This window comes from Canis lupus, chromosome 30 (assembly GCF_011100685.1).
Source record: "Canis lupus familiaris isolate Mischka breed German Shepherd chromosome 30, alternate assembly UU_Cfam_GSD_1.0, whole genome shotgun sequence".
NCBI lineage: Eukaryota > Metazoa > Chordata > Mammalia > Carnivora > Canidae > Canis > Canis lupus.
The window spans coordinates 29,101,503-29,118,809 of record NC_049251.1 but is presented as its reverse complement, the minus strand read 5'-3'; the positions used below and the strand labels follow the sequence as shown (position 1 = coordinate 29,118,809).

At 39.0% G+C, this 17,307-nt stretch overlaps 1 protein-coding gene across 37 annotated transcripts in view; it reads left to right on the top strand.

The window, feature by feature from the left end:
* CSNK1G1 (casein kinase 1 gamma 1) overlaps positions 1-17,307 on the top strand; it is a 170,033-nt gene that overhangs the window by 125,005 nt on the left and 27,721 nt on the right. For 21 of the 37 annotated variants that reach the window (XR_005381769.1, XR_005381770.1, XM_038580694.1 and 18 more), the window contains 5 exons: positions 55-289; positions 5,338-5,423; positions 7,245-7,329; positions 7,456-7,733; positions 8,365-8,472. Coding sequence is in view for 35 of the 37 variants with exons in the window: in XM_038580694.1 (XP_038436622.1) it covers positions 55-289; positions 5,338-5,423; positions 7,245-7,329; positions 7,456-7,733; positions 8,365-8,472 (792 nt within the window). In the remaining 2 variants the exon portion in view is untranslated. The remainder of the gene's footprint in view (positions 1-54; positions 290-5,337; positions 5,424-7,244; positions 7,330-7,455; positions 7,734-8,364; positions 8,473-17,307) is intronic. The other 16 variants (XM_038580672.1, XM_038580679.1, XM_038580681.1 and 13 more) reach the window with 2 other exon arrangements.

Genomic DNA, 17,307 nt, shown 5'->3' with positions numbered 1-17,307 from the left:
TTTTTTTCAATAAACTTCTTTAGAGTATTTTCATTGATGTTTTTTCTCTTTTAGCTTTCTCGAATGGAATATGTGCATTCAAAGAATCTCATTTACCGAGATGTGAAGCCAGAGAACTTCCTGATTGGCCGACAAGGCAATAAGAAAGAGCATGTTATACACATCATAGATTTTGGACTGGCCAAGGAATACATTGACCCTGAAACCAAAAAACACATACCTTATAGGGAGCACAAAAGTTTAACTGGAACTGCAAGATATATGTCTATCAACACACATCTTGGCAAAGGTGTGTTTATTTTCTGCTTCATGAAAAGGGCGGGTCCCTAAGATAACCTTTTATTCCAATGCTACTTTTGTCCTCATTGTGCATTATGACTTGTGATTCTTATTGCTTCACAAGGCAAGTGCTTTTTATACTTGAGAAACTAAAGTGGTAAATTAGTGACTTTCCTAAGTATCCTGTTGACAACTTAGTTTCTCAGTATTGTGGGTACTTGAATTCTTGTATTAAGATGATAGCATTTTAGTAAGTCTAGTGATAAATTTGGTGTTTACAGATGAATGACTCCATATATGACAGTTCTGAAAGGACATTGTGCTGGTTGGTATCTGTATTGGGGAAGTGTGTCCCTAAAACATGGACTCTGCTTCTGGTCACTGTGCATAATTCCAGGAATACTGGCTTTGAGGAAAAGCCTATGTCTTATTCACTGCAAATATATGAGTCTTGCCTTTTTTTCAAGATAGACAATTTATACAAATCCTTGCTAAAAGCTCTAATCAAGGCAGGAGGCCTTACTTGTTAGAGGAACTAGTCCAGAGGAGAATATTTAAAGAGAAGCCAAAAAAATAAATAAATAAATAACGAGAAGCCTAAGGAAGGCCAAATAGACAAGACCCTCGGCCCCTCACTAGCTTCTCCAGAAAAACTTCCCTTTTTATCTATTTTATATATTGGCCTTCCTTGGAAGATTCTATAGTAGAAAAGGTTCCACAGTGATTTTTTAAAATGTTTGAAAATCACCACTCTTGAGAGTAAAGTAGACATGTAAGCAGAATAATATTTTCAAGTTCCATACTCCTAGACATAGCTAATTATATTGGGTGTTAAGATATTAATGAATTTTTGTACACTAATAAGTGTTTTAAATGGCTGCAAGGTTGCCTTATTGAGTAAACTGCCTAGGTATTCAGATGAGGATTCTAATGTTAGTAAAGAGTGAAAATTATATTACAAAGTGTTATAACTTGAATTGAAATCATGAAGGCTGTCAGGATTTTTTTGGTAACCATATGGAAATCCTCACTTAACTAAATGTAATATTTTAAGATTAGACCAGAAAGTCCTCTGCCACTTACTATCTGTGTCATTTTGGAGAAGTTGCTTAATCTTCCTGAAACTTATCTGTAAAATGAAAGTAGTATTTCATAAGGATGTGTTTTGTGGGTTGAATGGGTAGTATATGTAACACAGATCTCTTGCATAGTGTTCAGTATTCCCTTTTCCTTCCTTTTTACTAAGAGACAGACTGTCGTAAATAGTAAAGACATGATTTTTTGGTTTAACTGACAGACTGTAGAAGTTGTTCTAATGCCTGCTCCCTAGGTACAGCAATTCATGTTCTGATTTTATAATTCTTGTCAGGAAAGGCTAGAAGAGACAAGGGATGGGTATCTGTGTTATATTTGTACAAGGTACAAGGTAATGGTTATAAAGAAGGGATGCAAATCGTGGCTCCTGCACTTAAAGCTATGTGATTTTGGTCCAGTAACCTTCTTCTCTTAGCCTCAGTTATCTCATCTATGAAATGAGTATGATAATAGTACCTTATACTATAGGATTCTGATAATGCATGTAAAGGGTTTAGCATAGTGCATAATAGTAGCAAAGACTCAAAATGGTCGCCATATATTTATTTGATAAAATATGTTTCAAGTACACATGGTCATCAGACTGGGTTCTTTCATCTCTTGGCGTAGCTATTGCTGTTGGAACTTTTGAGTTTATCTCCAAGCTTGAACTTCCTGAGTTCCAGAGTTTTCCAGGTCACATTAAACCTGTCACTGTATTTTGTCCTCTCCATATTACAGAGAATACATATTGATGGTTTTCACATGCCCTTTAAACTCTGGTCAGGGTCTCAAAGCAGAGAGGTTTCCATAGGAATTCCAATCATACCGGTTTTAAAATGTGTAGCATTCTCTATGTTGTAATGAAGAAGAGAAGTGTGGACAGCCCCCGGTGACTCAGTGGTTTAGTGCCACCTTCAGCCCAGGGTGGGATCCTTGGAGACAGGGGATCGAGTCCCACATCCGGCTCCCTGCATGGAGCCTGCTTCTCCCTCTGCCTGTATCCCTGCCTCTCTCTATATATGTCTCTCATGCATAAATAAATAAAATCTTTTAAAAATAAAAAGAAGTGTATCTTCAAGTGCCTTGGAGCGAATTGCCTGTTAATTTTGTGAGGGAGAATAAGGGAAGCAGCCTCCCAAACCTGACATGACTGCATTAGATTAGCTACCTTCTAGCTGATTAAGGATAGCCTATTTTGTATTCTCTAACAGTTGAGGTTAGGATGAGAACAATGGGGCACCTAGCCCCTTTCTTCCAGCAAAGTATATTTGACCTAGAATCAGGGATGTGACACATGTAAACCAAGCATCTTTTTGAATGGCTGAAACCAGGCTTTTATGGTGTGAAGAATTCTAGGTGCTACTGGTCCCACTCATATTAAAACCTTTCTTCTAAAAAAAAAACAAAAAAAAAACCAAAATAAAAAAATCTTTCTTCATGAAAAAAATGAGGGCATGTGGAAATACTGAATTACATGAATGTGAAGTTTTCAAAGTATGGAAATAAGGGATCCCTGGGTGGCGCAGTGGTTTGGTGCCTGCCTTTGGCCCAGGGCACGATCCTGGAGACCTGGGATTGAATCCCACGTCGGGCTTCCGGTGCATGGAGCCTGCTTCTCCCTCTGCCTGTGTCTCTGCCTCTTTCTCTCTGTGTGTCTCTCATGAATAAATAAATAAAATCTTAAAAAAAAAAAAAAGGAAATAAAGCATGACTCTTCATGCTTTATTTTAAGCCTTCTACTCCTCTTTTTATTGAGGGGTAGAAGGCTTAAATTATAGATTATTAATGGCTCAAATTATCATAGATTAATTACTTTAGAATTTTAGAACTGGAAAATTACTTTTCAGATTATCTAAATCAACCACTTTATTTTCAGATGAGCGGATTGCAGCCCAAAGTACATGACTTGTCTATGCTTAATTTCACATGGATCAATTAATGGAAAGAATCGGCCAGGAGCTAGATAACCTGACTCAGGAGCCATTGATCTTCCTATGATTATAATTTCCACAGCTATTTTTCATAGTGCTAAGTATTTGGAAAACTATTTTATTAGTTATTCCAGTGGGTTTAGGTGTGGATGGTTTTAATTTAAAAAAAAAAAACCACATTTTATAATGGGCTTTACTATGGAGAGAAGTTGGGCTTTTTTCTCAAATGCTGATCGGCATTGAAAATGTGGAGAGTTTTGCCCTCTAGTGCTCAACTGACAAAAGTGCAACCATTTGTCCAGTGAATTTTTTATTATCAAGGGGGCCTCTTGTTACAGGAAGTGGATATAAAAATGGAAAGGCAATGAGTAGGTGTGATACAGTGTGAGAAACTGCAGGGTGTGGGTTCTCTATCTGCCCTGCTTTGTAGGAGGCCTCAACTCACCCTGCTTGTACTTTCTTTTTCATTCGTGTGTCTTTAGGTTCTGCTAACAAACTCTTTTCATCTAGTGGCTTTTTGTTTTCAATTATATATAAAATTTGTTGCAAATCTCAGGCAAGCGTGTAGACAAAAGCTTCTGTTGGTCTTGCTGTTTTATTTCATTCTTTTTAAGACCATTTCAATTGATGTGCATCCACTCATTTTTGTTATTTGTCTCTAGTCAGGGTGCCTCCCTTTTCCCAATACTTGACCACCTTGCCAAAAACCGTGTTCAAACTGCAATTTAGAAAGTTGCCTTTTCTTTCCTCCTCTGCCCTGTAGAGTTCTATTCACTCTTTTTCATGCACATTTCCCATAATTGGAGGCAGTCCTTAAACATATTGTACTTTTGTATTTTGAGCTGAGTAGCTTTCCCTGCCTCCCTGCCTCTTCGATTTTTCCTTCCTACACAAAGAAAGCGTGATTGAGTGTAGAGTAGCCCCTTAGTCTTGTCTCTCTAATTTCTCTTGATAAAACCCTAAACTTCATTTGGAGACATAAACACATAAGATGTCTGAGATGAGCCATAAGTGGCAAATAAGGAATAGAGGGGCATGTACTACTTACATTCATTCTGCCAATAATGGTAGTGGATGTTTTATGAGATGAAATGACATTTTTTATTAAATATTCTTCAGTTCTTTGCCATCTTAGTCTTTCCAGTTAAAAGAAAAGAAAGAAAAATCTAACAACTGGTTTTACATGATAAGGCCCCAGAATGTGGGGATCCTGTTTTATGTGCCCATAAAGGGCACCTCCCATAATAAATTTTAAATTTTTCTTAGGGTGGCTATGGAACATGGTACAGATGGATTGAAGCTGAGATTCTACATTGATGTTTATGGCAAACTAAATTTTATTTGTTAATTTTTACGATGAATTAAAAGTACTAGCCATGTGTGCTAGGCATTCTACAGCTTGTGTCTCTGCAGGCCTAGCCAAAATGGACTGTTTATTTTTATTTTATTTTATTTTTAAGATTTTATTTATTCATGAGAGACACACAGAAAGAGAGAGAGAGGCAGAGACACAGGCAGAGGTAGAAGCAGGCTCCACGCAGGGAGCCCGATGTGGGACTTGATCCTGGGACTCCAGGATCACACCCTGGGCCAAAGGCAGGTGCTAAAATGCTGAGCCACCTAGGGATCCCAGAATGGACTGTTTAAAAGTTTTAGCTATTTAATCTGCTTCTCACTTTCTGTGATGGTAACCCAAAGGGTAACTGTAGCCAAATATGTGAAAATATATCTTCATATAATTTCTTTTAAATTACCTGACTTTCAGGAAGGTGACAGCAATGACTGAGGGGTGGTTACTCACCATTTAGTGATTTGGATTTGGTTTCAGTTTAGGATTTGCTCTTTTCCTCTTTACTTGCCAGTGACAGCAAAGGAAGTACATAAAGTTTTTTGGTTTTGATCTAAAATACTATCCCTGGTTTAGCTGCACAAAGAATGAGTAAGCAGAGCCTTTCCAGAGCAGAAGGTTTTCTGAAGGGATTACTCGGTTTTGAACCCCTTTCTGCTTTAATAACTGCAAACATAATGTGTGATCTGTCTTCCCTTTTAGAGCAAAGCCGGCGGGATGATTTGGAAGCCCTAGGCCATATGTTCATGTATTTCCTTCGAGGCAGCCTACCCTGGCAAGGACTCAAGGTATCCTTGAAAGTGTTCAGCAGAGGGCTTTGTTTCAATATGCAGTTGTTAATGGAGGGGTTGCTGACTCGATGTCTCTAAGAAGCACAGTCGGGAAGATAGGTTGGCTAGAGATGAGAAAGCAGGGACTAGTTACATCAGTCTATGATAAATGCTTCCCTGGGCTTTGGGAGCTCTGGTTTACCTACGTTTGTGGTCTTCCCCTTCTGAATCCTTCTTCCTTGTTTTGGGGTTTTCCATAATCTCTTCCCTTGTTCCCTCCCAGCCTTGGCAGTGCTGCTTTTCTCTGTGTCACTTTCCTCCTCCACTACCATTATGTAGCAGGAAGAGTGTTCCCAGTGTGCTAGGGAATTTCTGGAACAAATTGATGACAGCAGCTGCTACACATTTTACCAGCAAGGCCAGCAGGGCTGGGTGTGCCCCTAAGGAGAACTAGAAAATATTTGTTCATCCTCTTAGTCTGTAGGCTAAGGGACCACCTGAACTAAAACAAAAATGAAGGTTTAATGTTATATTTCACATGTTTTATTCAGTAAATGCCCATGTAGACATTAGCCATTCCTTAGGAAGCATGTAGTTTAAATAGCCTTCCATAGTTAGGTATCTGTACAGTGCGTTTGTGTTCAAGGTAACTATTGATAATAATTATAACCACTGCAATTACTTCATGCCTCTGGCTAGTTAGAGTAGGAAATGGTGAGCCTCTCAGCCATTTTAAGTCCCATTAGATAGTTAAATGTGAGACATATTTTTGAGTTGTAATTTATTTCAACGTGTTAGTATGGAAAAAAACTAAATCAATAGTTTTGGGTACCTCTACACCCCTAACCCCCTCCCTCTCTCCCTACAGAAGGACAGAATGATTCATTTGCTGTGCTTTCTGGTCTGTTGTCCTGAAAAGTAAATCTTTTGCCCCTTCCCTTTAGGAAGATTTTATTTCTTTCCTCTTAAATTCCTCTCCTAACACCTCCTAGTCTTCTCCTAGTCATATATATATCTTCTCATTGGTATTAATAGCTGTCAGATAAGAGTTTCACACTCTCTTTGCTCATCACATAGCCAAACAATGCATTTGTGTATTATTAATTGTTCGAAACTTTCCCATGGTCCACAAATCATTTTAGTGGCAGTCATAGATCTAAAATTCCTCCAACTTACTTTAGAACACTATTCCTTAAATCTGGGTGCAGCAGGCTAGCGAGAGCCTCACGAGCATCCCTTGAGACCATGTTGGTCCAAGCTCCAGGAGCCTTCTGTCTATAATCCCGAGCAAACCAGACTTGGCTGTTTTGAACCACTGACATATATCAAACCTGTCTGGTAGCCATGCCTCTATCATAGATAACACTTTTCCCTCTAGAAGCACACTGTGGAAAGGCATGTGTTTCTACTGCTTATTCTTTTTTTCTGTTCAGCTTCACAGTAAATATTCTTTCGAGCTATCTATCTGTCTGCCCCCACTTGGATTAGCAGTATTTTTTTTTTATCTTATCATAGAACTGATCTAAGAGGGGGAAGGCTGAATCACTTTTGAACCTTTTGAAAATACTGCCATACGATATTTTTACTTTGTTATCCTAGCCACTCATCTCATTACATTTGATTGGGTTTATCTGAACTAAATATACTTAGAAGGAAAACCTTCCAGAACAGAGCAGATGTTAAGTACATCATCTCTACTACGTTTCTTATTTATTAGAAAGAAGACTGAGAATAGCAAATCTTGCGAGTTTGAGTTAAACAACCATCACGTCCCCAAACGTATTAGACCTCCCGTACTTGGTACCTCTTTCCAAATAACTTTCTCTCTCTACTCTACAGGCTGATACATTAAAAGAGAGATATCAAAAAATTGGTGACACCAAAAGGAACACTCCCATTGAAGCTCTCTGTGAAAACTTTCCAGGTAGGATGCTAGAAGGACAGTCCAGCCAGTGTGACTGAAGCGCTGAAGTAGGTGGAGACCATGACTTGGTATCTCTAGATAAGGGTGCTCTCCAGAAAATTCACATTTCCTTTTATTGTCATTTAGACCAAGACAGGTTTTATCACTTTCACTTGGGCCATAAAGAAAACACCAGATATTCCTGGGTTGGCCCAGAGCTTCTCGCCATGGGAAGCATTCAACTCATGAGCATGGCCTTTCACCTCTTTTCTACAGAAGAAATGGCAACCTACCTGCGATATGTCAGGCGATTAGACTTCTTTGAAAAGCCTGACTATGAGTATTTACGGACCCTCTTCACAGACCTCTTTGAAAGGAAAGGCTACACGTTTGACTATGCCTACGATTGGGTTGGAAGGCCCATTGTAAGTATCCTGTTTTACCTCCTCACTTTAAACCAGTGCTACCTCACCACTTGACTTGCCAGACTTTCTGCTTGAGTCTGTAGAAAAAACATTCCTTTGACTGTAGACTTTACATTTGCCAACCTTTTCAGGGTGATTGCCATAGGTTGCAATTACTAGAGTTAGGAAATAAGAGCAACTCCTTTATATGTTTTTAAGATTATGACCAGTATGTCCTAAGATAGCAGAACTTAAGCCAATTCTTAAGAAGAAATTTAATTTGAATGATCCAGAAACTGGTGCTACATAAGCTGATAAGGTACTTGACTTCTACAGAGTAGATAGAACCCAGCCCCATAAGAAACTTTCGAATTGGCTCTTTTGGCCAGGGGTCCACAGTGCCTAAGAGCATGCTAACACATCACTGTAGAATGTTTTTCTTATTTTCCACGGTAAGCTACTCTCCAGTGAGCTCTTGAGGACCAGGCGGCCTCCCTTTTGCAGATAAACAAAAGACAAGAAAAGTGGAAACTGTCCTTGGTGGCTGAAAATAATAATCACTAGTGTTTTATTACAATTAGAATGATGCTCTCCTTTGTGGAGGCATTAAGTTGGCCCATTTTCCATCTGATGTTTTGTTCTGTCTTTCCAGCCTACGCCAGTAGGGTCAGTTCATGTAGATTCTGGTGCGTCTGCAATAACACGAGAAAGCCACACCCACAGGGACCGGCCATCACAACAACAGCCTCTCCGAAATCAGGTACGTGCTGGGCCTTCGTTATTTCAGACATTCTTCCTCTTCGTGGATAATACAAACACTGAAAGTCTTCAGCTTCTCTGCTTCAGTGTATACATTGAAATTAAAGACAAAGAACTTGCCATCTCTCAGTGGTGTGTTGCGGCCCTCCAGCATCCCTCAGGGCTTTGTAATGCTGCTGAGATGCAGCTGGGTGACCTACATCAAGTATCCAGTCGAGAGAATTTAGGCTTGTCCAAGTCTGTTGGCTGAAAAAAAAGTCTGCCACAGCCTTGAAAGACCTGCTGAACATACAGGATGAACAGAGAAGCCTATTTTGAGCCTCATCTGCAGTCCAGTGTGTCAATCTTGCCAATGCTGAGGGTTTTGTTGTTGTTGTTTGGCTGGTTATGAAGAGTGGGTAAGGGATGCCTGGGTGGCAGTTCCCTCAGCAGTTCAGCGCTTGCCTTCGGCCCAGGGCGTGATCCTGAATACTGGGGATCGAGTCCCACATAGGGCTCCCTGTATGGAGCCTGCTTCTCTCTCTGCCTATGTCTCTGCCTCTGTGTGTGTGTGTGTGTGTGTGTGTGTGTGTGTCTGTCTCAAATAAATAAATAAATAAACAAAAAATATATAAATATAATTTTAAAAATTTTATAAGAAAAGAAGAGTAGGTAATTTAGACTTCAGCTGACGTAGGCATAAACTGGCACCTCTCTTCCCCCTTTTGCCCCTGTTCCCAGGTTAATTCTAGAACTTGCCAATATCTGAGATGGTGTAGTGAAGACTCAGCTTTGCTTTAGGCCACTCCAGAGAAGGCCATGTCATCAGTCCTTCAGTGTTCATAGTTTGAAAAACTAGTGGTCAGTGTGAGAGGCTTCCCTCAGCCTAAAGACAGGAGAGGCAAACACACAAAAATCGACAAATCTGACAACATTTAAAGAAAGGGGTCACTGATTGGGAAGTAAAATGACGACTTTCATCTTTATATCATATATAATTGACCCTTGAACAACACAGGTTTGAGAGGTGTGGGTCTACTTATATGTGGATTTTTTCAATAAATATAGTACAATACTGTAAATGTTTTCTTTCTTGATTTTCCTAGTAACATTTTTTTCTAGCTTTATTGTAAGTACAGTATATAGTATGTTAGCCTTATTGTAAGTACATGTAACATACAAAATATGTGTTTATTGACTGTTTATATTACTGGTAAGGATTCTGGTCACCAATAGGCTATTAGTAGTTAAATTTGGGGGGAGTCAAAAGTTATATGGGGGTTTTTGACTTCATGGTGGCCAATGCACCTAACCTCAATGTTGTTCAAGAGTCAACTGCACATTGCTAAGAGAAAACTGAGGACCCTAGTAGATAAATAAACAAAGGATAATAAACAGATACACATGCGCGCACAGACACACACACACAGTCATTATCACCTATCAAATTAGCTTGTTGTCCTCACCCCTGACCTCATTTTTTAATATTCACAAATATTTTTATAATAAAATGCAAAAACATTTATCTCAGATGTACATATGAAACCACATAGCACATAGAAATACATACACATATAGGTAAAGTGAAGTATATACAAATAACAGATAGACTCACCATAAGTATATACTTGTAGCAAAATGGCTTGGTAAGAAAAAAAAGTATAAAGGAAGGAAATCTATGTATTAGTAGCTAAAAGAAAGAGTAGATAGGCAAAAAGGTAGGGGTTAGCAAATCATGTACACTAATTGGGTCCATAGTTATACGCTTTAATCAAAGTAGTTGGCTAAGAATTATGATTTGACTGACCTCTGATTTGACAACAGAGTACTGTTGACTTCTGCAGTTTTTCTCTTTTGCCTTCCCTTGTTAAAAGTATAGCTGAGTGCATAAACTGCCACTCTCATACATTGCTCTGGACTCTGCAAATTGTTACAAATTTTCCAGAAGGTAATTGGATGAAGTTACTGTTCTTTCGGATAGAAAAATCTTAGTATTTTGAATCAATCATAATAAAACAACCCAAGATCTAGATTAAGTTATGTGCATAAAATTGTTGCAGTGTGATTTGAAACAGATTTAGAAACGATCCATCTATCTAATCCTAAAGGAAGTGTTATGGATCCTGTTCAAATCTTTTATTGAATAAACTGGGCTATAATAAAGTGAGTTACAGTGTACTTATTCAGTGGAATATTATGTAGCCATTTAAAATAATATTTGGAAAACTTGTGGCAACTGAAAATGTTTATGGTTTGTAGAATGAAGAAATCAGATTGCAAAATTAGAAATACATCTTGTTTCCCCTCAGGGGAAGGGAAAACGAAAAAAATCAGCGAGAGGAGATAATGCCAATTTATTAACAGAAATAGTGTTGCAACTGATAATATTGTGGATAATATTTTTCCAAACTATTCTGTGATGAGGTTATATTCCTTATGATGAAAGGTACATTTAAATAGAAAATATATGGAAAGAAAAAAATAATTTAAGTAGTCAGTGAAGTCAGCATATCTGCCCACTCAAGTTTTCAGAATATTTCAAACTAAAATAGGTATTTATTTCCTTTAGTTTCGCTTGTCATTTCTGCCTCAGTGAATTCTTAATCAACGTTGCTGTTTTGAATAGATTTTAAAAGCAGGAGGGAAAAAAAGTAGGAGGAAGAAGAGATGTTGAAAACCTGGATTGTCAAGGTGAAAAAGTCAGTCATACCTAGTGTCTGAGTAAAAGTAGTGATTTTCAGTGTACTTTTAAGTGAAGGGTCATTAAACCAGTCTGTGTAATTAGGAAATCTTATCTGCAAAGCAATAATAAGCTGCTTTTTGAAGAATTGAATCTTGAAATTCTCTCTGATTTTTTTTTTCTTTTAGGGTTTTTTTAGTATCCTATGGCTGCTAAGGGATTGAAAATCCCCACATTAATGCAAATTTTATACTTCCCTCCCAGCAGGATTCTTAATCCTTGCTGGGTAGAATTCTTTCTGCACTGTGCCCTATGGCTAAATGTTTTTCTGATGTCTCCTCTACCTTTACACTGTGTCTTGAGCTGTGGTCTCTACTTTTGTTCCATCTTTAGGGTTGTCTTCTTATGTGTTGGGGGTTTTGTTTTTTATTCTTAAGAAAAATTGCTGTTAAATAGGTCCCTTACATGACTCTAGGAATTGAAATCAGAATGTTCTTTTTTAGACTGATTCTTTTCAATTTTATTTTTTTTTTAAAGATTTTATTTATTTATTCATGATAGTTACACAGAGAGAGACAGAGAGGCAGAGACACAGGCAGAGGGAGAAGCAGGCTCCATGCAGGGAGCCCGACGTGGGATTCGATCCCGGGTCTCCAGGATCACGCCCCGGGCCAAAGGCAGGCGCCAAACCGCTGCGCCACCCAGGGATCCCTCTTTTCAATTTTAAAATCAGCAAAAGAAGAAAGTTAAGTTTCTCTGTGAGAGATATTGACATTTATTAACCTCACTTTCAGGGCAGCTAACTTTTTGTCAACAATTTCCATTAAATAAGTCTAGCTGAGGACCTGCTCTGTGCAAGTATGCCCTAGGGGGTACCAAGATAAGTAGGGAATATTTGTCCTCAACTGACAAGCAGATTTGCCAAGTAGCCAGATAACTATAACACAGGCAGAACAGAGAAACATCCCAAGCTTCAAATTATCATCATCAGAGATTGGAAGAAGACCTTTCATCTAGTCTGAGCACAACAGTTTCATGAAAGAAGCTGCTTTTGTAGTGCTCTTGGAAGAGTAATGTGGGAATGAAAGAGGCATTTCAAGCAAAAAGAATAATAAGCAACAGGTTATCTGGTTTATTTTACTAAAATATATAGTATGAATAAAGGAGAAAAGGCTAGGAAAATACCTTGGAGCCATTTGATGAAGTGCCTGAATGCTGGGCTGGATGGAAAGTGTTGATACTTAATTTCAGTAGGGAATAGTTACTAAAGGTTTTTGAACAGAGGGCTGATATGATCAAAGCTTTCCTCTAGAAGTCTTTTGGCATAGAAGGTGATAACAGCCTGGCAGCCGGCATGGAGACACTAAGAAGAACATAGTGCATCTCCTTCAGAGGTAAAAGGACCCTACATGGGCTGTGATCACGAAAATGAAATAGAACTGAGAAATGATATATGGGTGTGATCTACCAGACTTGGGAACCCACATGTATGTCAAGGTTGAAGGAGAAGGAGGAGTCAGAGCTGTTGCTGAGATTTTGAAGCCCCAGTAATTTGGAAGCAGGGTGGTATGATTCCTAGAAATGGGGAAGTTGGAGGAGAGACTTACTTGAAATTTGAATTTAGGCATCTGGAGTTTCAAATACTAGGAGTGTATTCTAGCTGAAGATGGCTAGCAGGGCAGCCCAGGTAGCTCAGCCGTTTAGCGCCGCCTTCAGCCCAGGGCGTGATCCTGGAGTCCTAGGATCGAGTCCCACGTCAGGCTCCCTGCATGGAGCCTGCTTCTCCCTCTGCCTGTGTCTCTGCCTCTGTGTGTGTGTGTGTGTGTGTGTGTGTGTGTGTGTGTGTGTGTCTTATGAATAAATAAATAAAACTTAAAAAAAAAAGATGGCTAGCAGGCAGAGAAGGGCTCTCAAAATAATAATGAATGAATGAATGTGACATATTTCGAAGTCCAAACATGCATTTGACATTGATGATAATACCAGAAGAGCTTCCTTATTCTGGGTAAATCTACTCTTCAGTTGTGGTAGGAGAGTGATCCTGGGGATTGGCTGACCCTGTTTAGTCCTCCTACTTAGAGTAGGAGGAAAAAGAAGAGGAGCTCAGGACTTGGTTTTAGCTTATCCCAGTGCTTTGGCCATGGGACATATAACCTTTGGGGTGGGGCTCAGCTTTCTCAGATGTAAGCCGGTAAAGTAAGAGTAGAGATTTTTATTGTTTCATTCACTGTTATCTCCCTAACACCTAAAATAATGTCTGGAAGAGTAGACACTTGATAAGTAATTGCTTGAATGAATGAAATCTGTCAAATGAAGAGCATAGATGAAGACAGATGTTTAAAATAAAGACTTTTACTTAACCTTCCATGAAAAATAAATTGTAAGCTTTTCTTCGTACTTGTTTTCTGTTTCCACAAAGAGCCATTCTGCTGCCAAAGTAGGGCAAGGTTGTCTACTAAAGGGGGAAGTATATTAAAAAAAAAAACACAGCAGGCTGTTGATGCAGAGTAATAACATAAATATCACCCAATCACCGAGTTACAGAACTATGATTTCAAATTCATTGGGAACTTTTGTCTTTTCTGTCATTTTCCCCTTGGTATTTGTCCTTTCCCAGATCCAAAGATGGTAAATCTTGCCATGACTGTGGTTCCTCTCTAAAGAATTCTGCTTTACCATCCATCAGGAAGGGGGTGAGAAATAGTTCTGCCTCTTTCTACCTGACAAAGCTTTTCTTTGCAAGTGCGATCAGGAAGTAAGTCTTGCCATTATCCAGAGATCTATTATTGGAGTGCAGTATATTGCACTGTGGAAGGTTTTATTCAGTGTGTTTGCTCAACATGCTAAATATAGAATATTGCATCGACTAGAATGTTCACACAGCAGTAAGCTTCCTGCTCTTGCTGAATCTAAGCCTGTGACCGTCCTTACTCAGGTAAATGCTATACACATGCTACCATGGTTCAGCAATTTTGATAGTTATGTAGGTTTTCTGTCAGCATATAAAGAAGGGGTACTTGACTTACAAGGTTAGGGAGAACAGATCTGTTTTGAGGTTGGAAAGAATCACAGTGGCCGTCAAGAACTATTAAACTCAGATGTGCATCCGACTATGATAATATTGAATGGTACTTACTCATCTTTATATGTACAGTATATGTTTAAGGGGAAGAATTTACTTTTTGTAATTTTTTTACTAGGTGAACTGTTCACTTACAAATTCTCAAGTTTGACGAGGCAGGAAAATATGAATCCAATGTCAGAAAAATTGGTCCCTCATCCTTCTAGAAGAATCATATTTAAACGAATTCAGTACACACAAGAAATGAACAATAAAACTTAAAAGGGTCAAATCATGTTGAGTTCTGAAGATGTGCCCCCAGTAAAAGAGAGGTTGAGAGACACCTCGCTGGCTTACAGCTTAGTTGGTAGAGCATACAGCTATTGATCCTAGGTGTTTGAGTTCAAGCTCCATGTTGGATTTAGAGATTATTTTTAAAAAAAAAATCTGGTTCAGATTTGTTTGTTTGTGTCTAGACTCCAAGAGATTAGATTTAAGGAATGTATAGCCTTAAAAAAGTATACGTGGTGCTGTGCTTGTTGAGCTTGTTATAACTTTTCCAAAAAAAAGATTAAGCCAGATTGCTAAATAGCCGTGATGGTCAGAGATCTTCCTAAAATGAATATCTTTATATATTCTTTTGAAAGGCTAGTAGCTTGAGAAAAAACAAAAGTTGATTAATTTTCCATTCCCTTCCTTTGACAGAGAACTACTTCATTTTCAGCAAGGTTCACAGTTTGCTAGTTAGAGGGACAGATGAGTGTGTTCAGAGAGAATTTGCCTTTCTCTGACCTGTATGTAGTTTCCTAACTTACTACCTGCTGTTTAGGAACTCTGGTGTAGATTGCATACTTGCCCTGTCACCCTCCAGCATAGAGCCGTCTGCAGAATGAGGCTATCTCTCCTCATTTCTGAGACCTTTACCCCAAGGTGGACACTGAAACAAGAGTAAAACTGCAATACAATCCTTTTCTTACCTTCTCCCATTCTGGCACTTAGTTGCTGACACTCGGGTCTGCTCTAATTCTCTATTCTGTAATAAAAGTTTTCTTTGTGCAGTCTTCAATATTTTGTATTTCAGCATAAATCCTGTGTTCTGAGGCACCTCCTTTGTAGGAGGAGATTCTGGAGAAATCCTTTTGAATAAGAATAGGACAGGATCTGAGTAGACAGTTGTAGACCTCTAGAATGGTTCCTGTGATTTTTCTCGGAGCTTCACAGAGTTGATAATACTAGCTCTGTGGGCCTACGTAGTATTGAACTTGGGAATAATCCCTTCTAGGTTGTTATCAGTGATTATCAAACATCCCTGATATTTGATACCAAGTTTGTAGAATACAAGAAGGCATTGTTTGCACACATGACAGCATGGAATAATCCCTGTCTGGCATAGGAAATTGGTTGTATTTCATGAGTTTAACAGAAGGAAGTTTTTAATTTTGTTAAAGTATATACTTCAGTAACCTTGCCAGCTTTTTAAAATTTCATATCTAAGATATAATATACTCCAAAAAAAAATCTTGAGATGCTTCCTGCCCCATTCTTTCTTCCTCCATCTTACCCCTGCTACTTAAAAAAAAATTTTTTTAAGCATGGAAGTGTGGTAAGACAGTGTAACCTAGTGTATTCATTACGAACTTTTTAGCACTATTCAGTCCCTATTCTTGTTAATTATAGTTGAAGACTAATTATTAACGAGGCCTAGAAGACTGACATGGAAGGCCAAAATGTTCTGTATAGGTGGCACCTTTTAAAATACTTTGGGAGCCGGGCAGCCCCGGTGGCGCAGCAGTTTAGCCCCGTCTGCAGCCCAGGGTGTGATCCTGGAGACCCTGGATTGAGTCCCATGTCAGGCTCTCTGCATGGAGCCTGCTTCTCCCTCTGCCTGTGTCTCTGCCTCTCTCTCTCTCTCTGCATCTCTATGAATAAATAAATTTAAAAAAAAAATCTTAAAAAAATAAAATAAATAAAATAAAATAAAATAAAAATAAAATAAATACAATACTTCGGGAGCCATAAAGTAAAATGTAGGAAAGTTCTTTATAAATGTAATCAAAGGGGATCCCTGGGTGGCGCAGCGGTTTGGCGCCTGCCTTTGGCCCAGGGCGCGATCCTGGAGACCCGGGATCGAATCCCACATCGGGCTCCCGGTGCATGGAGCCTGCTTCTCCCTCTGCCTGTGTCTCTGCCTCTCTCTCTCTCTGTAACTATCATAAATAAATAAAAATTTAAAAAAATAATAATAAATAAATGTAATCAAAGGGGCAGCCCTGGTGGCTCAGCGGTTTAGTGCTGCCTGCAGCCCCAGGCATGATCTGGAGACCCTGGATCGAGTCCCACGTCAGGCTCTCTGCGTGGAGCCTGCTTCTCCCTCTGCCTGTGTCTCTGCCTCTCTCTCTCTCTCTGCATCTCTATGAATAAATAAATAAAATCTTAAAAAAAATAAAATAAATGTAATCAAAGTTAATTTTTCGAAGTGACTATATAACTATATAAAGAATAGGATTCAGTGATTTATTTGCTGCAACAGAAGAAAAATATTTGCCTGCCTTTTACTTGAGAACAGGAGCTTTATCTCCAATAAAAATTGGAAATGATTTTCAAGCCATAGATGGAGGTGGTACCTGGGGTGTCTCCAGACTATATTTTCCTGCCCTCTTGTTAGTGTCCTCCTCCCTACTTGTCCTTTAATCCTGGCCAGATGACTGCAGGGAAAAATTCATTTCCTCTGCCTGACAGCACACGTGGTGGTTTTGACTTTTTACACTGGGCTCCTCTCAATTTCCCCTTAAGTAACTTTTGTTAACTTTGTCTTTGATTTATGCTCTGCTGGGTCACTGCTTTCTGATTTGAATGTGATCACCACATTCACCTTCTGGACAGTAAACCAAACATTTCCACACAGGTAATGCAATCACCGCAGAAGATTTTAAAGTGTTCCCCCAAAGAATTCCCAGTGCTTGAGATTCCTGCTCCTGCCTTTGGGGATTTTCACACTCCATGTGGACCTTTGCCTTTCAAGTAATGCAGAGGGGACTGATCTTGCCCAGTGACACTTCTGTCCATGGAAGCTCCTGATTGCCTGTTAGATAGACATATGTGCATGAGTGGTCTTG